This window comes from Pempheris klunzingeri, chromosome 21, assembly GCF_042242105.1.
Source record: "Pempheris klunzingeri isolate RE-2024b chromosome 21, fPemKlu1.hap1, whole genome shotgun sequence".
Lineage (NCBI taxonomy): Eukaryota > Metazoa > Chordata > Actinopteri > Acropomatiformes > Pempheridae > Pempheris > Pempheris klunzingeri.
Genome location: NC_092032.1, coordinates 14,556,554 through 14,579,841, shown reverse-complemented (window position 1 = coordinate 14,579,841; position 23,288 = coordinate 14,556,554). Strand labels below are relative to the sequence as shown.

Sequence of the window (23,288 nt, the reverse complement as noted above, 5' to 3'; positions counted from 1 at the left end):
TGACTTCCCGAGAAATGTTCAAACAATAGCAGGAAGTCCGTTGCATTCCCTCTTATTCTAGCATATTTGCTGTTATTTTGGAAATGCCAACCCCTTTGGCATTTCCAGGAAAGCCTCTGGCCTACTGGTTAGTGTGTAAGTCTGAGGCATTTTTTGGCATGTGTGCATCTTTTCAAGGCGACTGGTGCCAGGATGGAGGAAGGAAGGGCTTTTTATCTGGGCCATGCCTGTGCGAGCACTGAGTATCCTCACTTGCTCATCAGAGACCTGACAGAACAAGAGTTCAGCTCTGGGGTCACTGGGGCAGCAGAGCACACAGAAAAATGGAAACAGATAAGAGAGACAAAACAGGAAATATAACAGTGTTTCCCCTTTGATTTGAAAGGCAGAAAATTATCCTTTGCATCTGTTATTGTTGGCAAACAAAACCTCATGGGATCAACCTATAGTTAGTGGTAGTGTGACATTCTCATGGTACTCACAATCAAACGACTTGAGGCTTGAAATAGAATTTTGTCAAAGGAAGTATAGAAATCTTCTACCATAAGTTAAGCGAGTTACTTGCTGCTCAGCTGGGCATTCTTGTGTCATTACATTTCTAGTTTTAAGGGGTACAAAATCGCAGCAGCAGAGGCTGAGACACTATGGCTCTCCAAAAACACTGGATCCTACATTTCCCATAGTGCAACTCAGCACCATCCAGACCCAGTAAAAGCCCACATCTTCAAACTCCATATGCCGCCCTTCAGACCTCACGACAACTTGTTTTCGCAGGCTGAGTGGTACGAGCCACAGCCAGTAAACTGAGTTTGATGTATAAAATCTGTGTAATGGCCCTTTAAAAAGCAAACCAGCATGAAACCACTAGGGGGTGATGATGAACAGCAAAACTTTACAGGTGTCTGTGGCAAAAAAAAGTGGTCTGAAGAGCGGGTTCATGTCATTACAGAGAATGGTTTGGTTGGTCTTATTTCTGTGGACATACCACTGTGCACCACGTGCTAATAACAACACGTGAAAATCCAGGCAGCACAGAAACAAACAGACAGGAGAGAGACACTAGAATGATGCAGCACCTTTCCTTCACCTCTTCACCTTCACAAACCAGCTACTGAATCAACTTATTTGATCAATATGAAATAAATCTGTAACAATTCTGATATTTGATTCATCGTTAAACTTGCTTAAATGGCAAATGTTCTCTGGTTACAGTTTGCCAAATGTGAAGATTTGCTGCTTTTTTCTGATTTCTAACATTTTATATAGAACAACTCTGGGTTTTTAACTGCCGTCACCTTGGACCAACACATCAAATACAACAATAATGTAAAAAAAAAAATACCCAGACAATATCCAGCTCTACATTCGGCAACAACAGGCAAGGACAAGTGGCTAATAATCTGTTTGAATCATGATTAGATAATAATGATTTAGCGACAGCCTGACCCTGAGCCTTAAAATCTTCTGTAAATGACAAATTCAATTGGGTTCATTTATTATTTGGTTCTCCATTAAACTCTGTTTGTACTAACTGAATCCAGAAGATTGTTGGAACACATTTGCAGAGGAGGTGGAAGAATTCAGAGCTGATACCACACTGTAAAAATACTCTTTTACAACTAAAAGTGCTGCATGTTACTTATGCAAAAGTATGAGTATAATCAGGTAAATGTACTTAAAGTGTTAAAAGTGAAAGCACTAAATGTAGAAAAACATCCACTGTGACTGTTGTACTGTAGTACAAGTAGTCCGGCCAAAAAGGTCAAGGAAGGTGGTAGGCAGGCAGACTCAGCAGACTTCTTGAGTGCAAAAAATGTGATTTTATTTTACAGTGCTCCATGAAGTTAAGTTTAAATTACAAGACAATACAAAAATTATTTACAAAGAAACATAATTTAAAAACTAAACTGTAGCTACTCAAAAAAAGAACTATTATACTGTGGCAGCACAGCCCTCAGGTCTCTTTCTCTCTGTCAATCCACTCTCTCTCTCTCTCCCAGGGATCCAAGTACCTACTCTTTATATAGGGCATTCAATTCCCACCTTGGCTCACTTCAGCTCTACCATTCGATAACATGGTGACGTAGTCTGTACCGTGAATGCAAACAAATCTGCAAATTAAATCTCAGCACACACTACAAACCTCTAGACATTTCTTAACCATTTCCCCACAAGCTAAACAAGCGAAAACAACAATTTATGCATTTTGATACCAACGAAACATTTGTCAAAAGGAAAAAAACACCCTCCACTTGGTCCGAGCCAATGATGTAATGCTGACATCACCAACACCTTAAATTGGGGAAGTGCTGGGCCGGCCTCCTCTCCAAACACTACACCTGCATGGTGAGCCAGAACAAACAAAGGTAAGTAGGCCTATAAACAAAGGAAGGAACAATTGAACCACATTTTACCTGCAACTTAAGAAAGAACAACTGAACTAAACTGTGTTTTACTTTAATCCTTCATGCACTAGATGTAAACTGTAACCTAATGACACAAACAAACCCGGGATAGTATGTTCCTTAATGTTTCACTGGCCTGGTTAAATTAAAGAAAAACACACATAAGGAAAACAGAAAGTAGAATGTACCATGAACATGTCCAGGGACAAGTGGTGAGGAGAAATGAGCGCTCACCCACTTTATCACATGTACTACGATCTATCATATCATTAGATTATTATGATTCATGCATTTTGACAAAAGCAGGATTTAACTGCTGTAGTTGGCTTAGGTGGTGCTCATTTTGTATGGAACTGCAACTAATGATTATTTTCTCCACTAATTTGTAAAGTCTGCCAAATATTGTCAAGTCCTCACAATGATTTAGAATATATATATATATATATATATATATATATATATATATATATATATATACATACGTGTGTGTGTGTGTGTATATATATATGTATGTGTATATGTATATGTGTATATATATATATATGTATGTGTATATGTATATATATGTGTGTGTGTGTATATATATATATATATATATATATATGTGTATGTATGTATGTGTATATATATATATATGTGTGTGTGTGTGTGTGTGTGTATATATGTATGTATGTGTATATATACACATACATACATATGTACGTATGTATGTATATATAATTAAAAGAAAAAGCAGCAAATCCTCACATTTGAGAAGCTTGTCAATTAATATTATCAGTCTACTGATTCATCATTTCTGCTGGGTGGTTTACTTTATAACAAAACATCATATCTAATAAGAACTTAGGAGGCTGTGTTTTGAATGCAGAAGTCTTTATCTGTACAGTAAGCTGTCAGATCAATGTAGTGGAGGGAAAAAACTAATTATTTTCTTCTGAACTGTGGTGGAGCAGAAGTGAATACTTCAAGTACAAATACTTCAAACTTGTACTGAAATACGGTACTTGAGTAAATGTACTCAGTAACATTAAACCACTGCGAATTTGTTCCCCACTTGTCCATTTTCGTCAGTGCAGAGTTTAAAAAAAGCTCTTAAACATGTATTTCGGAGGCTGGTGTTGATGTCCTCTGTGCAGGATGGAGGCAGAAGTGTTGGCGGTGGATGAGGACGCGCGGCGCAAAAGAGCTCTCAGCCAGTGTTTGTAGGAGGGCACCGATGAGGAGGCTCTGTGATGCCGAAGGCTATAATATCCAACAATTCAAACCATCATCATCGAAACTGGCGGAAAAGTGCCCCGCAAACCTCTTCCGCTCAAGCTCCTCCTTAAACTCTCCTGTCTCAAACTTGAAGATTGGCGGTGCCTGTTTAGCAGCAGGAGGAGCAGCAGCAGCAGCAGGAGCTACGTGAGCCGGTGACTGGGGCTAAATAATAATTTAAAAAGATGCACTTTATCTTTTATCTTGGACACATCTGGGCAGTCTGTCCAAGCCGAGAGGTTTTACTGAACATTTGCTTTCAACAAATGTTGTAATGGTCGTCAGTTATACTCCAGAAACAAGCGCAGCAACACCTCTGGACAAACACATGGACTCGCTGGAACATCCAATGTTACAAGTAAGTAGATTTTAAAACATGGTGTCGACCTGGTGAATGTCACTCAGTGTTGCTGTACATATTTCTTTATCTAATGGTTTCATCTTGGTCTACAGTCAATATCAGGAAAGCTTGAATATTTGACTGCGTTCTTGGTCACACTTTTCTGGAGTTTTTAACATTTATCCATATAAAACCCTTTTAGTCCATCAGTGGAGGAAGTGTTCCTTCACTTATGTAAAAGTACCAATAGCACCAGTACATGTTAATGGCTGAATTCTTTCTTACCTCTTAGCTATATGTACTTCAAAATAAAACTACTCATTGTGTACTTTCTGTTGATGCTTTGACATGAAAGCAGCTTTTTTTAATGGTGTGGCTGGTGGAAGTAGAAGTATTTTTTTTTAACAATTCATTCACATGCAAATCTTTTGAATGAAAGATGAAGCGGCTCTAGCTGTCAGATCAGTATACTGGATTAAAAGTGCAATATTTTATTCTGAAATGTAGTAAAGCAGAAGTATAACCTAGTGTAGAATAAAAATGAACAATTCAAGGACCTGTACCTCAAAACAATACTCATGTGAATTGGTTACTGTTTAAATCTATGAAAACATCTGTTAACAGGGGATGTTCACGCTGCAGGTAAGAGTGGGTTCTACATTATCATTGTCCTGCAGTAAAGTGCATTTGTTCAACATGTTTTACGTTATTTCCATCAAACCCCATTCTGTTCTCTCTCTGACTCACTTTGGGCAGAACCACTCATAATCTCTCTATTTCTCTCCCTTTTTATATGCATGATTAACATGTCTCGAGGGAACAGGCTGGAATAAAAGTCAGATTTGAAATGAATTTCTGTTTTTCTGTTGCCACTGGCAACCCGTGCCGTACGAGCACTTGAGCTGATGGGAGCTTTACTTTTCCAGCCCCTCATCATATCAGCTTGCAAACTGGAGACCACCTACATAATCACCGCCGTATTTATGACACCTGTCATAATACAACACTTCAAATAAAAGACTGAAAGCTGCACTTAACTCATTAAACAGTCAAGCTTACACTTAAAGGATAGTCTCAACTTTTTTTTTCCAGGTCTGTGTTAAAACAGTGCTCAGGTAGCCGTGCGCACTTTGAAAGAGGTTTGTAATTGTTCCCCCTCTTCACCCCGATGCAGGGAGATCTCATCTTAACATGATTACAGTGGGAGAAATGGAGGACAGATCCAGTCTTTCCTGTGAAAATACATTTTCAAGTTCAGCTGAAAGCTCATATGAGGCTTCAATGAACTAAGAATTCCCTCCCTGTGTCATTATCCCCTCCACTCCACTGCAGCTCAGCATCGAAACACTGTCCAAGGCAGCTCAGAGAGGGAGGTTTGCATTAAAGCAGACTGACGTTGGCAGTAGAGCTGAAACAGTAGCCGATTCATTGATCAGCGCACTGACAGACAAATAATCAGTGACGGTTTGGTTTCTGTTAAATAGTTTAAGGGCTGCAATCAAAGATTACTTTCATTATAGATTCATCTGTAGATGATTCTCTTGATTTGATTGATAAGAATACTTGTCGGTTGCAGTCCTTGTTGGAAGATCAACGCTTGATTTTTCTAACTCTTCTCTGACCCAGAATGAGGACTGTGAATTTATTATCTCTTACATTGGAGCCGTGTTTACAGGAGATCTCTTGACAAAAGGAACAAAAATGCAAGTAGTAAATGAAGAACATAACAGAATTTTACAGCTTTAACCATGGCACTCTTTCCTTTTTGACTCTCCTCAGTCTCATGGCAAAGGAGCTCGAAGAAAAGGTCGATTTAAAGGTTCAGATGGCAGCACCTCATCCGACACCACAACCAACAGCCTTGTTCGCCAGGTAAGGACGGTACCTCGACTTTAGCTCACCCAGTAACTGAGGGATTAAGAGCAGAGCTGCAACGATTTGTTGATTAGTCGATTAGTTGTCACCCATTAGTTTTATCACCAACTATTTTGATAATCGATTCATTGTTTTGAGTCATTTTTCAAGACAAAATGTCCAAATTTTCAGATTTTTGCATCTCAAATGTGAATATTTTCTGGTTTCTTTTGTCCTCAATGACAATTGAACTGAATATTTTTGGGTGGTGGACCAAACAAAACATTTCAGGACCTCATCTTGTGCTTTGGGAAACAGTTATCAACATTTTTTTTACACTTTTCAGACATTTTTGGAACAAATAACCAATTGATTGATCCAGATGATGAAATAATTGTCAACAGAAATGACCTGGTGAGGGACCTTTGTTACATTTCCTTCCCCATCTCTCTCAACCACATCTCATCTTGTTATCTTTCTACAGCTGTTGGATAAATAGGGAAAAATACAGTTTTTCACCACCTTGTGAAGGAAAATGGTGCCACCGTCTGTGGACAGTACACCAAGATACAGGGAGAGCAGTTTTCTCCTGCTTCAGGACACAGTTCTGTTTTAACCACATACACAGGAGGTGTACCTGACCATCCTGTGCACCAAGAACTTCATAAAGAGTAATTAAATTTCCTGGCTTCAGTCGCCTCATTCAGGAATGTAACACTTGTGTGAGTAAATCCCTGCCTGTAAATGCAGACTGGCATAAGTGCCCGGGCCTCAGTCATCATCATCCATCAGGGATGAGATGTGCATTGCAGTGAAAGCCTCTATAAACACTGCTGGGTACAGTATGTTAAGTGGAGGCCTCTCCTCTGAGCTGCATCCTCTGTGCTGTTATTCAGCAGCGACACAGTGGCCTGTTATAAAGCAGACCCGGCGAGGTACACACTCGCCGTGTCTGGTCTTTGTTGAGCAGACCTGCAAGGGACAGGATGGGCCGGGTTAAGGATGCGAGCCCCTGCCTAAATGTTTCTGCCTTTTTTGGAGGAGGCGCACACCGCCTCGTCTTTGGCAGAGCGACGGCAAGCTGGAGGAGATCAGAGCAAGACGCCACCTCCCGGTCTGCTGTCTGCTTCGTCTCAAGGTCGCGGACAGCTTCTGAATGAGCTGCTATCGTGAGCGTTACAGCTCAACGGCAGTTACATAGTGAGAAATTGCTTCATTTCACCGCCACCCTTGGGAGCTGGTGCTCATTCCCACAGTCCCGTCCCCAAATGAGGAGTTCCCCTCCAGCCTGAGCCATCGCAGATAAACTCAATTATGCCGAGAGCGAGCGTCTGTCCGCAACGTCACACCACATCCTACAGAAATGAGAGGCCATTAAAGTAAGAGACACTAGAGGGATGTGGGGAGAGTGGAGGAGTGATGTGTGTCGGGGTCAGTGAGGCCCTCGCATGCCGAGCACAAATATCCTCTTTTAGATATTTGACGCGAGAGGGCCCCAGAAATAGCAGACCTTCCAGTAACTTCTCCTCTGTTTGGATAATAACGTAAATACTGTTTTTCATTTGTGTTATCATAACTGCAGTTTTAATCTGACCTTATTTTCCTCGCCCTTGTGCTCAATCATACTGCCTGTGATTATTTTCACTTTTCACAGAAGAATGAGGGCGTAGGATCTCAATCTGAACTATCACCATTCCGGGAAAGCATAAAACTAACCTTTGTGTGGTTACCTCACTGCGTATTCATCAATCTGTCACTGCGTTCTCGTTTCTTTGTTTTAGCATTTCTCTTCTCGCCGTCAGCAGTCAGAGTTGCTGTTTTCTAAAGAATGTCAGCATGACAGGATTTAAGATATTTCGGAATGATCTTTTGTATGTTTTGTTTTGCTCTCCCTCCTGTCTGACCCGCTGTTTTTGTGCCTCACGGTTCGGGCATTCCCGTAGGCGTCTTAGGAAGAGCTAAGGTCGCTGTGTGATCGATCCGCCGCAGCTCTGAGCATCATAACAACGACTTTTCCAGTAACTGCATATAAACTGCTCCGAAAAGACAGAATGACTCATGTTGCTACAGATAGAGGGCAGAGGGCAGACAGTGAGTAGGTTGAGAGAGAGAAGATGAGAGACGTTCCCTGTGGTCGTGGCCTGATGCCCGGGGGAGTATGGAGGAGGCTGGGAAGGGTGGAGGTCCAGGCCAGACCAGACCGCTCAGCCGTGGGAGTAGCGAGATCAGTGTTGAACCGGAGCTCAGCTCTCCATTGAGAAGGACGAAGGGCAGAGCTGTCACAGATTTGTCCGCAAACAAACTTCAGCATCAGGTGGATGGTTTATTTATATTCATGCGGAGGTGGTTCGGTTCTGCAGTGTAAGCAAAGAAACGGTCTCATTGAGGGCACATTTTTTTTGTGATTTGTGGTGCATCGTCCATCTGTCATCATGCTGATTGCTGCATCATTGTTTTAGCGGCCTTCCTTTTACAGTCCAGACATTTACGTCAACCCATTTCTCATGAGGTAGAAAAACAGATGTTTCAGCATCAAGCTGATGAAAGCTGATATATCTGTTCACCTCATGCTTAGTTAAAGGCGTAGTTGGACTTCTTGGGAAACGGAGTTATTTGCTTTCTTGCCAAGAGTTTGATGCCTCTTTCATGTCTGCCTGCTAAATATACAAGCCAGCAGCCGCTTAGCTTAGCTTAGCATAAAGACTGGAAACAAGGGGAAACAGCTAGCCTGGCCCTGTCTAAAGGGAACCAAAACCACTTACTAGCATCTCTAAAGCTCACAGATTCCATTTATAATGTGTAAATATGACAACGTGCTTTTTACTGTTCTTGTCCAAGTGGCATTTTTACACTTTGGTTATTGCAAACAAGATATATTACATGTGCCAATTAGTGAGTTCTGCTGGTGCTGATAGGTGGAGTTTGACACAGTCAGGCTATCTGTTTCCACCTGTTTCCAGTCTCTATGCTAAGCTAAGCTAACCAGCTGCTAGCTATGGCTTCATCTTTAGCTTATAGTCACAGGAGTGCCTTCAATCTTCTCCTTTAACACACAGAGTGCTGTTTTTTTTCCTGGTCACATTGGAAACTGCCTATAGGTGTAAATGTGAGTGACTGTCCAAATGTAGACCGGCAATGTGTTTAGAGAGTCTGCCTCGTGCCTAGTGCATCATGGGAAACGATCCAGCCCCCCGTGACCCTGAATAATAATAAACTTTCTTTATATAGCGCACTAAAAACAGAGTTAACAAAGTGCTTTGCAAAGAGTGAGAAACAAAGCTCAGAGCAAACAACAGGATTAAACAGGAGTGGAAGAGCTGCTTAAAAGCAAGTCTACAAACATTCATCCTAAGTGGGGAATTTAAAAAAAGACACTGTCTTTGCAGGAGTAGTTTCTTCTGGCAGGCTGCTCCAAAAAGTTGGATCTCTAATGATGAATGTCTGATCGCCTTTTTGTATTCGTGGCTGAGAAATGGTCCGATGGTGATGAGCTCCAGCTGAGGATGTCAGTTCGCCCTCTGGCTTTCATAAAGATATTATATATAAGACGCCAGATGATTTCAAGTTGAAATAACCTCTGTAAGTGACATGTCCCACATAAAGAGAAGCTTAAATTTGAAGGAAGTAAAGGGGAACCAACAAATGCAACGATGAATCATCATGATGTAATAAAATGACGGAATCAAGTCAACATAGGATAACTTTTGTGATATTTTTGCTGCATTTGACACGATATTGTTATTGATTTGCATAACTCGCTGAGCATTACGTCATAATTAACCTCCTGCTGCTTCCCACACTTGTTATGTTTATGTAAATGGTTGCACCAGGCTCTGCATCGCCCACCTCCCTCTGTCTGTTTCACCTCCATCTCTATAGAACAGCATGTCTTGATGTCTCCCACTGCAGCAGCCTTGTTGTCCCATGGTGCATTGTTGCAGTTCGGCCCTCTCTGTCTGCTCCGTCTGTACATTCAGGCTGGAGAAATAGATGTGGTGATGAAAGGCTGTCTGAGAGGGTGTGGTGAGGGCAGGAAACCCCTTGTCATTCTCCCGCTTGATTGCAGGAATTTTTCCTTTTCATCATCCGTTAGATTATTTTCTTAATGGAGAGAAGGGGTGATGCAAAGAGCTTATTATTGACCCTGATACTTATCAGAACTGGCAACACATGACTTTTTATGTAACAGATACCAGTGACATGCTTTAGTGGTACAGAGAAGCTGCCACTGGAAATCTTGGAAATGTGTAACATTAACCTTGCAGACCTTTGTCTGAACTTTGAGCAACATATGTCATAGTTTTCCAGCAGTAGATATTTCTGGAGAGCCATATGTGTTTTCTGGCATCAAACTGCTGTAATGATGCATGGAGCTAAACACTGTAAATGTGGAATCGTTAAAACGTGGACAGCACTGCTGCTCTGCCAGCCGTCCTAGAAGCACCAGACTGCCATCTAGTGGCAAAAGAAATGAGTGCAGGGTGAGTTTACAGTTCTGTTGCAGCAGTTACCAAATCAAGGTATAAAATCTGTGTTTGGGCTCTAAATCCCTCCTGATCATGATGAAGGAGCTAAAGATTTCAGCATCTGACATTTCATACTTGAGGCACTCAGGAAGTTTCTTCTTTTATACATATGTTTTACTGTTTAAACAATAAATAAATAATTTTAAGTAACAAGCAAAGGTGACACATACATCACATATACAGGCAAAATGTTAGTGTCTTGTGTTCACAGTGAGCAGAATCACACACAAGTTTTTCTGCCTCCACACTCGCCCCACCCTGCTGCGCTACTGTAAAGGCTAAATCAATTTGGCACTGTGTTTATGCACTGCCCCCCTGGTGGACAAGGTCAGCGCTCTCTGCTATTATTATGAGTGATCAGAGTCTAACATTGAAATAACATCCAGCAACATGCTATATGAGACATCGTAGTAGGTTATAAGGATGGATGTTACAGTCCTTCTCCAAACCTCTGATTTGAGGAAAACTGCTGCTGATCAGTTCCTGAATTTTTAGTGATTACCGCTCATATTTTGATAGTAAGCCATGACATGAAATGAACGAGAGTGCTGCTGGAGATTTTATGTAGTTGCTTCAGTTGTTTTGCTCATAAGTAGGGTTGCAACTGGCGATTATTTTCATTATCGATGATGTTTTCTCAATTAATACTTTAACTGTTAACCATAAAATGTCAGACAATTGTAAAAAAAAAGAAAACAATCACAATTACCTGAAGTCCAAGGAGACGTCTCCTTGCTTGTTTTGTCGAGGAAACCATCCAAAACCCAAAGGTTTTCAGTTAACTATCATATCATACAGTTAAGATGATGTGTGGCATTATCAGAATAGTTGCCAATTTACTTTCGGACAATCCAGGATTCAGCTGTCCAGTGTTTAAGCCATATTTCTAAACTATATACGCAATCCTCAAATGCCACAAGACTTCATAAACTGACTGGAAGGTAACCGAAAGTTATTCGCAGCACTGCATGTTTTTTTTATTTTAATCACAAGATGGATACATTTAATTAGCTCCTTGGAAGCTTGCTCTTGTCTTCAGGTGTCTGCTGCCTCTTTGAGTGATTGATATTGTCCTCTGGGTGGTAATGAAGACCTAAGGGGGAGAACAGATAATGTCATTTTCATTCTCAGTCTTCCTCTGTTGCATCACTTACTTTCTCACAGTTGGTTTCCATGTGCTTGTGGATAACAACATGCTAATTTAAGAGATGTGGTGGCAGGAGGGGATGCATTTTTTGAGAAAATGATCTCCGGTGTGGGTCCAGAAAGCATAATTAACTAAAATTAAACAGTAGCATTTTAGTTTGCAAACATTTTTTTTTTGTTTTATGGCATCAGTAGCAACTGAGTGATGATTACTTCTCAAAGGGGGACAGGCTCCGACAGCTTACCTGATAGATAGGATTCCCTTCTCACTGTAAGGTGCACCTCTCTCTGTTTGTAATGAGGCCTCTCCATCACAGCAGACACATGTCAGGCTGTGAATTATTGGCAGTAAACTGAACAAGCTTCAATGTTGATGAAAGATGGTGCCAGATTTACGTTGAGCTGAGTGTCTGTCAGAGCTGAGCGGGAGATATATAGATTCGATACTATCACTGATGAGCACAAAGCTTTACAACAGGCTACACACCATCTGCAAAGGGCCACTCGAGTCCTGAATGCTGCCTGTGTTCACCAAAACAACACTGTGCCCCTTAGACCTTATACTCACTACTGCAGTATGGTGTGAGTGTAGGAAAAAACTAATAAGTGGGAGATGCCAAGCAAAATAAAGGCAAAATAAACACTTTATTTGTGTGGATACACAAATAAAGCTTAAGGAAAGACAAGGCTTCCTTTTTCTATGTGTGTGCCATATTTCTATTTCAATGTTACACACTTTCACACTCTAACACTCTCAAGGAATTGAATAATAATAATTTTGGGAAATCCCCAAAATGTGTAAATATTCCTTTAAGTAGCAAAAGCTATTTCAGCCTCAAATGAACTGTATTAACTTGTATTCTATTTAAAAGAGTACTACACCAAGCAGCAATCCAAACTAACAACATTGTCCTAAAGTTTTTAAAAGTGGAACCAGGCATTCTTCTTCCTTATCAAACCTGGTGCCTACATTACCCACAATGCAGCATAATCACTGATAGTTCATATGGAGATTTAGGTGTGTAATGCTGGTAGTGGCTAATGAGCCTGACCTCAAGCAGAACACAAAGCACGTCATATGAATGTTGTCCGTATGGAGTGGTACTCCAGAAGGCCTGTAAACATACTTTGATTACTAAAAATGGTAAAAATTCCCCTTTAATATTAAAAAATCTAACTTAAAGGTCCTCTATTCTGCTAATTTTCAAGTTCCTACTTGTAATTGTGGGTCCTACTGGAACAGGTTTACATGGGTTAAGTCACTTCATTTTTTCTCATTTTCTCGACACCCTCGTGTTAGCAGATCACATGATCACTGGATCCTCTTATGACATCATAAAGGCAGCCAAATCTAAACGGAGCGTTTTCACACACATTTACTGAAATATGGAGCAGGAGATAAAGAGAGAGGACGACCTTTCTCATAATTTGGTGGTGTCCAGGCACGCTGGGGACATGCTAAGTCATTACAAAGTGCATTTTGCATAATATTTGAAAAATTAAGTCAAGTTTGAACACCTAAATGACTTGGACATTGTTCCTGAATAAAAAGATAAAATACTTTCAATCCCTTTTTAAGAGTTAAACAGTAAAATGTGATACTATATACTAATCTGATTCTAGATACTAGACACTAGATATTTTGTCTCCATAAGGCGTACCTGTCCGGCGAATACAATGTGTGTGACTTTTGATTTGTAGTGACAGATGGCTGATGTAGTCTTTTATCTCTATACAGCTCTATCTGACAGCAGAAATCATTTTCTGCTATTTTCCTGGTGGCAAACTCCAATGATTGTGTGGCATCTCATACAGAGGAACAACACTGATGGAGAGCGTGTTGCTGCAGATTAGACAAGCTGCCCTTTTCTTTATGAGACAAGTTTTAGACTCTTCAGCAACAAAGTCAGCTGTGCACAGTTTTACAGCAGGACAGAGCACACTGGCACACGAGGCTGCAAGAAAGAGGGTGACAACAGGAGGATTATGGTAAAGGACCACAGATAAGTGCTTATATACAGAGGCCTGACGAGAACATTAATGTCAAATACCATATCTCAAAGGCAATATTTAACTTAAATTTGTTGAACTTTGTGCTCAACATGTGTAGTTTACCAGTCATTTCCAACCACACATAATTAATGCAGGTGAGAATATTACCAACTGCTCTACCACATTATACCATTCGGTAAAATTATGCAAATGTTATTGAATTGAGATCAATTAGGCTTCGTGTTGAAATCAACCCAATTGAACAGCTGCAGCTAAGCCATAATGTGTTTGCTGTGATGCATCCTGATTAACTTCTGTCACAAACCCTGTAATTTCAAGGAACGGATGCTATCATCTTAATGTTCATGTTTCGGAATTGTTTGCAAGTATTGCAGGGGAGAAGCCGAAGGGTATTATTGAATCGTTGAAATTCAGTCCGTCACTCGTGCTGTGCGCTCGTGCTCAACCACCCTTGTTTCCAGATTAGACTCAAAAACACGTCCATATTCATGCTGAGCATTTGCATTACAGCTCCAAAGCTCCTCACACGCGTGTCTTTCACTGAACACTGAGGCAGAGAGAGAGAGAATATGTGCACCTCTGGCTGACGCAGCAGTGAGGCTGCTTGTAGGTCTGGACTCAATCACCTGAGCGCAGTGGGGAAGGGCAAAAGTGGAGAGGAGGTGTGTGTGACAGGAAGAAACAATCACGCCAGCCCTGTGTTTGCACTCTGTGTTTGACTGTGTGAGCAGCCTCCCTCTGCACCACAGGCAGAGTTGTGCTGCTGCTCGCCTCTCTGCACGAGACACACACACACACAGGCATACACAGAGAGTCCCTCTGTAACATGAAAGCACAGCGCAGTCTCTTCAGCAACCAGTAGCCGTCTCAACCTCCGTCCCAACCACTCAAACAGAGACAGTAATGCAATGCAAATGAAGACTGATCATGATGCAAAAGCAAAAAAATAAATAAAAGAAAAAAGTGAAGACTGAGATAAAAATCTGTGATGAAAGGAGAATTAAAAAGTCAAGAAGAAAGCCGGAGTGTGTGTGTGCCAAGCTTTTAAAGCAGACTGAACGTTTAGATGAAAGGAGAGAGAAGAGGCGGGGAGTGTAAAGGCGGCGTCCTCCATTAGGAAGCAAGGGACAGCGGTCAATAAAGGACACTCAGGACTCCACCTCCTTCCCATGCTGAGAAGGAACTTGTGTGTGATGATGAGTGCGTCTAAATCCACCAGCAGCTGAACCAGTGTGTGCCAGCCTGCAACTGTTCCTCAGTCACAGCACACAGCAGCACTGCAGAGGATTTGGCAGCCCAGAGGATCTGCCGGAGCGCTAACAGATTTCGGGGTGGGGTGTACAGTCAAGCTCAGACGTGCGCCTCTCTGCCAGCTCGTGGACACTCTGCTGCAACAGTGTGGAGATGGGTAGAAGATGAGGAGGAGGAAGGGGCAGCAGAATCTGACTTTTTGAATCCTGAGAGTTTCTGAGTCGGGGGGGGATTTGGCGTGCATGTGGGGGGCGGTTGGACAGAAGTAGGGGTCTGGTGTGGCTACCTCAGTCCACTGCTCCCTCTGCTCACTCCTCCGTCAAGGATCTCGTCCGTCCTCGTCATCTCATCTGCGTCCTTTCGGTGGTCTGCACCCGTGTGGGCCACGTGCGCAGGCATGGACCGAGGCTGAGCGGATGCTGCTGCCTGACGGGGAGCCTGTGAGACGGCCGTCCGTTTCTCCCCGCCCTTGTCCCCTTCATGCCGTGCTGTGGGCTGGGCCATCGCCGGAGAGCACAGCTTCCATATGTGAGTTAGTGGCTCTGATGCCGATTTATCTCAGGGGTTAGAGGAGAGAGTGTGCGTGAGAGAGATTAAGAGAAGCTGATGAAGCCGACGGTCGCCAGCATGTGTGGACTAATGTGCTTAATGTGCTTTATTATGAGCGCTCCAGGATGGGTTAGACTGTATGAATAATTCAGAGATGATCTGTGCAGGTGTTACATCAATACATGCACAACTTTACTGAAAATGTCATTGTTGCTTCAAAGCACCGGTTGGTGGACGCCTGCCAGCTTTCTCCCTTGATGTTGATCACTGTTCCCTGCTAGATCTCTACCCTGAACCAGTGCTGCAGGATTTAGCTGAAATATTTCAGCAGCACTGGTCTGGCAGTTTTCTGCAGAGCTCTGCTCTCGCTGTGCATGCCGCCAGACATTATAAATCTTTTATTTCATATTTATTCCGCGTTATGGACAGAGAGCTGAGGTTGTAATCTTTTTGAATACAGAGGGTTCACACTGCAGGCACATGCTCTGTTGACTGTTCCACTTTATTGGGCTTTGCTGATTTATTTCATTTGTCCTTTGTGTTGTGGTGTGTTGAATCTAAAGACTGTGCATTATGAGAATATGACCACGGTGGCTGTTGGGTGTAATGAAATGCAGTGAGAGGAAAATGTGGGTGTGTTTATGTTCACAGGTATGACTTGAGATGGGAAATTTGATGATACAGGCATTTTTTTCTCTGCTGCCCTTCGCATCCTTAATTCTGTCATTCAGCCATGGTTGGTTTCTGTAGACTCCTGTGTTTATAGCTCAAAGGAAGAGGAATGCCTTCTGCTTAATAGAGTCTATATCACACTGTTCACAAATGGAGCAATGCAAAAAATAAGGACATGTTTTTTTCCCCATCCACACAATCATTCAGTACTGCAGATGAAGACAGTTCTCTTTAATTGAGTTTTACCACTAGATGGCCACGTTACACTTTTGCTCACAGGCACACACACACACATGAATCCATAAACACGGCATTTCAATGCAGAAAGAAAATGCTTTAAACCCCCAAGGCTCAGAAATAAAGTTTTCATGAGGTGCAATTTCTTTATTTCGCTGTGTGAAATGAGTTATGTCGTCATTCCCGAATCGAGACAAAAGCTCATTGGACAAAATGTTCTGAGCTCAGTGGGCCAAAACGGTGATATGTTAATACAGAAAGGTCTGTGTGTGTTTAATAGTGTGAGAGCATACTCATTATGTGACGTAAGTACGTGGAATTTATGGCTCAAATGTTTAATGGTGCACTTACGTTTCAAAGCAACTCTCTTCAATTCGTTAAGTCAAACATTTCCAGAATTATCACCATGAAGTTATCCTGTGTGGAAAAGTGGAAATATTAGCAGGGAACTAATTCATGATAGTTCACAATCATGACTTGGGGGAAAAATGGCACATCACAATTTCATAAAAGGCCAAGATGATGCCATCAAATTTAGTATTTTTAGGTTTTGGACAAAACAAGCAAGTTTACCGTCAAATAAGGCCAAGGCCAAATCCACACAATTTACAAGCTGAAATTAGGGATATTTGACTTTCTTATTTGAATAATTACTTAAACAAGTCATAATAGTCTTTTATAGTTGACTAATTGCTGAACCAACTAACCGTTTCAGCCCATATAAACACATTTGCCTGTGAACGATGAGCACCTGGCCACTAAAACCAGCTTAAGACTAAATGCTAACGTAAAGTTCCCTGATTTTTGAGTAAACAAAGATTATCTTAACGCTCAGTGAAACAACTGAGGGCTGCAAGTCATACGCCAGTTGTGTCCTCTGAATTCAGCCAAAAGACGGCTGCTTTTCTTCGGAGGATCCTTTGAGAAGGGACCAAGGCTTGTTTGCCCATTATGATGTATTCTGTCTAGAAATGTGGACTTTGAAGCATCCAGCTTCTGAAGTGGGACTCCAACTTCATCCCAGATGTTGCAGAGAAGGAAAAAAATGCAAGAGGTCCTGTGCAGACTGCTGTCGTTTGGTTACACAATCGGTTTTTTTCTGTGACTCACGCTGCAGTGGGCTGAACCAACATCTACTGTACAACTGAGTAAGCTTTAATTTAACTGATGAGTGGATTAGTGTAGGACCAGCTGTTGATACTCCACACTGGACTGTCTAAGCCTCATGTGGAAGGTTTTTGCATGAAAGCAGCCCACCAGTGTGGTGGAGTATCACAGGGAACATGTGTTTGTGTTTAATTACTGTGCAAAAACCAAGCATGTTGAAATTGATACAATGAGCACTGTTAAAACCAGAGTTTTTGGCTTACAGAGCACAGTCCAGCAACTGTAGCCAGTGCTGACCCTGAGAGGACCCCAGCTGCCATGACTCGCCACTCTTTCTGTGTCACTCCTCTCACATGTTTCCAATATGGAGCGCCAAACCGCCGTTTTACGTCTTAAATGGGGCGGAACACAATTACGCTCTGGATGGAATGTGGAGCACGGAGACCCGGCCGGATGGGACTCCGTCTGACAGGCTGAGTGGCCAGTCCCAGCCACTCTTCACGGAAACTCAGCTAATTGAAGACAGCAGGCCCGACTCCGTTCCCCACTTTGTTTTCTAGGCTTTCCTGCTTGCCATGATGCAGCAACTCACCAGAGAGCCAGTTGAATGCGCAGAAATTTTATCATGTTTCTATGGTGTAAAAATCTTCATGCAGTCTTCTGCATTTTCAATAATCATCAATGCTTTTTACAGGTGGCTTATAAAAATGTGGCTTTATAATCAGCTAATTGAGTCTAAGCGGTCTGTGGCACTGTTCTTAGGCATAGCAAGTGAGTAAGTCAAGTGCATTGACTTAAGCATGCTAACATTTGCTAATTTGCTCAAGTACTGCTAAGGATGATGGGAATGTCATTAGTTTGGCAGGTCATAAACCAAAGTATTGGACACGTCAAAGTTCTGACCTTATGATGGGCTGGTTAAAAAGTACAATTACTCATTCTGAGGGGGATATAAGTGTCTGTACCAAATTTCATGGCAATCCAGCCAGAAATTATCAAGTGTTTTCATTGAAAAACAAAAATGTCATTCTCATGGTGGCAGAGGATCATAAAAAAACACACCAAATGGTTGACACCAAATTTAATGCTAATCTACTCATTAGACGCTGAGATATTCTGACCTGCTGGAGGCGCTAAAGTTACAACATCAAGTATAAGAAAAGGCAGATACTGGAGTCTTACACATAAGACTGTAATTATTCCCAGAAAATACTGAGCTTTTGTGTGCTAGTGGTGAGCTAATTTCCCATGGCGAAAGTGTGACCTGGAATTCCCAGTTTTCCAGGCTTTGGGATGCGCGCCCGGGGAGGAGTGACGGCCAGCGTAGAGCAGACTGGAGCAGGGTTTCCTTGGCAGCAGTTATGCGTTCTTTCACTTTTCCAGAGAATATGGAAATGTCCAGAAACTGAGCAGCTAATTGGCCCCAGAGGCCCGTAGGAATGTCTCGGATTATGTAAAAGCAGTAAAAATCCACCTAAATCCATCACCTCACTGTGGGACTGGAAAGTGTGATATATGTCTGCGAGGGCCTGTGTAGAGTATAGCTTCGCTCCAGCCTGGAAACACTGATGTCAGTGACACCGTGTGCTCAATCTGTGTGCACTTCCTCGGTTCAGTTACGACTGGGCTGCGACAGTCTTCAGTCTTTTTTAAAATCCTCACTCGCCTGGAAACGGTGAAGTCATGGTGGGAGAGATGCAGCTCACTCCCTACAAAATATACTGTGTGTGGATGGAGATGGATGTGGGTCTTCTATCATGTAATGTCATCCTGTGATGAATCACTGTGTCACCGTGGGTAGGCGTCCCACTTGGGCGTCTGCTTGATAGTCTCATAGTGGTGTATGTCTTGGTAGTCGAGTGGTAAAGATGCATAAACCACATTCTGTGACCACAACATATCAGCTGGAAACCCTCGCTGTCTGTCACACCCACAGCCTCTCTGTGTTCATTCATTTCCAGTCTGCGCCTTTACTGTCAGCTGTCCAATACAGGTGAAAAAGGGAGGACAAATACCCGCTTTTGTTCCCCATCATTCCAGGGAATGATACCCTATCCAGCTGATTTATGGCTTTAAATGGATCGGCTCCCGCATGCATAGGACCTTATTTGTCCATATTCTCCATCACGTTCTTCATATTCCACTGGGGCCAGTTACTAAACTATTCCTCAATTTAAAGGCAGGGTCTGCAACGTTTTTTAGATGCACTTTTTGTCATATTGGTTGAAATTCTCAAAATGACAATCAATAAGTGAAGTAGTTAGACAAAAAAATTCAGGCTCTGTGACTGTCACAGGATTGGATGGCCGTCCTTCCTGTCCGCGCGAGCAGTGGTTGTAAGTTTCATGGAAATCCATCCAATAGTTGGTGAGATATTTCACTCAGAATGACAAATGGCGGCACTGGACAAAGAGTCAGGGGATCGCCTAAGACATGAGGGTCCATCCTCTGGGGAACATGAATTTCATCGGGCAATTGGTCTGATAATTTTAAAGATGTTTCTGACCGGCTCTAGAGCCATACCACTGGCAAAGAAGCTTCATTATGAAAGTTTAAAATCACATAACTAATGCAAAAACAAAACAAAAAAAAAGGTAAACTTTGCACAGCAATAGAATGAAAGAATGTATTTAGGAGAGACCCAATCAAAGTAAGCAAAAATCTCCAGAGGTGTCCAGGATCACCTGAATATTCCTCTCGTTCTTTCCAGAATTAAAACCATAAATTATAATATAAATATATTAATGACTCTTCATGTTGTGTACAAAACGTGCAGCTACTGTACGGCCAATGTCAGCAAATATACATTGTGAAGAATGTATACAAGCCTGCGGTTTGATATCCCGCTGCATGAGGTCCATACAGTACATGTGAAGTAATTTGCTCCCTCTGGTGAATGTTAATTTTAGCCGTGTTTCTCTCCTCCAACATGTCATGTTGGCTGCATCTCTGCTATCAGTGAACAGCAGCTGCTTTGAGGGCCGGAGTGCCGTCATCCATTTTTGTGAGGCTTGCAGTTTCTGGCACGATCTACTCAGTAATTCTGTTTGTTATTGTTACGTTGGACTACAACACATGATTTCTGGACCAAATGTCTGTAATAGATCCTCTGCTGTTGGTGGAGCTGTTGTATTTATTTGCTGTATATGAGACAGATGGTTCATTTAAGCATCACTTTAGTTCAGTTTGACACCATCACTTCTCATATATCTCTCCAAATTATACTTTCACTCAGATTTATTTTCCACTGCGTCTCTTATACACCGACTGCGCTTTGTGTCACCTCCCTCCAGTAACAACCTACAGAGGATATAGACTGTAGAAAATAATCAATCCTGCTATCAGTGGAGAGATGAGGGAGCTGTGGGTTTTAGCTCATGCCCATTAAACTGGCACCTCAGACAGCGAGGGCAGCCAGGCCAAACCGAGCATCACTTAAAACAGGAGCAGATGTTCTTTGAGGCCAATTAACAGCGGAGAGATGCAGACAACCTTGTGCACCGGAGGAGGGCTGCTGGCCCAGATGGATACTAGAGACAATTAATTAGAGCGTCAGACGTTAAAAATGGATCAGGAACTGTATGAAGTCTTGTTTTAAAATCCTGAACCCCCCAACTGGGTTTTAATTATGTTTGTTTTTTGTTACTTAATAGTTTTTGTCAGTCATTTAATTATCCTATATACTATCCTTAACTCCTCTGTCACTGTAAACTGAATATCTTTGGGTTGTGGACAACACAGCAGATTTGAAGACGTCATCTTAGAATTTTTTTAATGGACAATGAAAAGAATCGTTAGCTGCAGCTCTACTTACAGGTCATAACTTTATGTGAGGGGTTTGAAATTTAGAGCTGAAACCAGATCAACAGATAATGTTCTGCAACTATTTTAGTAATATGCTGATTTGCTTGTCAAAATAAAGGAAACTGAAGACATAACTGTGGTCTCTGAGAGATTATAAACGTGTTTTATTTATTTCCATAGACTAATCTACAAATTAATTGATCATTTAAATAATCGCTGGTTTCAGCTCAAACAAAGTCATTAAATATGCTCACGTTGGTTGATGTCATCGTGGCTACGACCACTTTTGATGGGGAAAAACTTCACATAACAACACATGAAAGTTTCTGCTTTCAAGGAATGATCAAAATGACATGACGAATTATGAGCTGCTATAAATTTTAGCCCAATTGTTGGTTGTTTGTAGTAATAAAAACTTCATGTGTCAGTTTTACAAGTTAAATGCTTTAAAAGACATGAATAAACAAAGATAACGGAGTGTGGAATGACTAAAGTATGCTTTTTAAGAGTTTCTGAATAGAGATAAATCTCGATCCAATCTACTCACATGATTTTACTTTTTAGTCCAGTTAAAACTGGTTGTCGTGGCCGTTGATCTTTTCTGCCACTGCTGATCTGGAGATCTGTTCAATTCCACTTAAGTGCAGCCTCTCAAATGAGCAAGGATAGCCTCAAAACTCCTCACTGATCTTCGACAAGTAATCCGGATCGACTTGTGCAAACAGACGGCAACAAGTGAGGAGTTGTCGGTGTCAGAGGAAGGAAGATAAGGAAAAAAGTGAGTCAGGCTGTAGAAGTATGAGTGGATTTAATTCTGGATCAGAGAGCAATGCCACCATTGAAAGAAAAGGGATGAAAGAAAGAGAATCCCATTTCCTGGGAGCATCTTTCACTGTCACGGTACTCGTCTCTTAGCAAAAAGGTGCCATGACAACAGGTACCAGCTGGGCGAGGAGACGTGCCCCTGGGAGGGAGGGAGGGAGGAAGGGAGGGAGGGAGGGAAGAGGGGATGGAAAAGAAAGGAGGATACACCTACAGTGGAAGAAAAAGAGGAGGTCAATTGTTTTGACTTTTTTTTCTGTTTTTCTTTCTGGAGGTGTCCGTGACCTCCCTGTCAGTGGAGAGAGTCCTCTCCTCCAGAGAATCAGTATGTTCATCCTAATGCTTCTATAAGCTCACCCTCGGGAGCCGGCCACAAAGATCTGCTCCGCGATTGGGCGCACGCTGAGGCTCAGCAGGGCGGGGTTAAACCTGCTGGGATGTTTCATATTCATACTCAGCGTGAATACATAATCAGTCCATCAGGTCACTGTGTGCTGTCAGGAGGAAGAGCCTCTGACTTTGCCGGATAATTCTTATGCGATGTTGACTTTTTTTGCCTCACTAAAGGGAGCCTGAAAAACAACAACAAAGTGAAAAGTTTTGTCATCGTTCCTCTCCCACGTGAAGCGTGGACTGATCCCGCTGACAGATGCTGGAGTCAGTCAGAGCCGGTGATTTGGGCTTGCAGGTTTGCAGGGCAGATGATGACCTATGGCTGAGTGCGACGTGCCGCCGGCCATCACCCCTGATCCCGCTCACACCTGCCCACACAACAGGCTGCGTGGCTGAAATCTGCTGAGGAGGGGGCTCCTCTCTCCACGTTGCCGGCCCGCTGCCGTTGCCATGATCAAACAAACCAAGAATAAGAATGTCTCATGGGTAAGTGAGGCGTGTTGGTGGAGGAGTTTTCTCCTGTACTCTTGAACCACTTCCTACTGTGTGTGTGTGTGTGTGTGTGTGTGTGTGTGTGTGCCTTTCACTATCCCTGCTGTTGTCTTTTCAAAACAAGTGAAAACCAGCGATGCAAACATTTTTGCATCACTATTGATAAGATGTTCTGGTTTAGCAGATTATGGAGAGACTATTACAGTATATCCCTTTTGGTTTTTGATGCTCCTGTGCCCACTGGCTATTCCAAAGAGAGGCTTAGAGATTTAGATATTATATAACTACAAGCTACTACATGCCCACTTTATGAAATCTGGTTATCAGTCTGCCAACTCTGCCTGTGTTACAAGGAATTTGATTAATGCTGATGAATTGAAAGGATAGATGAAGAATCATGGCTGCATCTCTAATAAAATG

The 23,288-nt window shown here is 42.1% G+C and overlaps 1 protein-coding gene across 1 annotated transcript in view; it reads left to right on the top strand.

Annotated features, from left to right (window-relative positions):
- The first annotated feature begins 3,847 nt into the window (after positions 1-3,847).
- Positions 3,848-23,288, top strand: part of cacnb2a (calcium channel, voltage-dependent, beta 2a) — a 58,155-nt gene continuing 38,714 nt past the window's right edge. The window contains exons 1-2 of the mRNA XM_070853431.1: positions 3,848-4,020; positions 5,782-5,874. Coding sequence (XP_070709532.1) covers positions 3,937-4,020; positions 5,782-5,874 — 177 coding nt within the window. The 5' untranslated portion in view covers positions 3,848-3,936. The remainder of the gene's footprint in view (positions 4,021-5,781; positions 5,875-23,288) is intronic.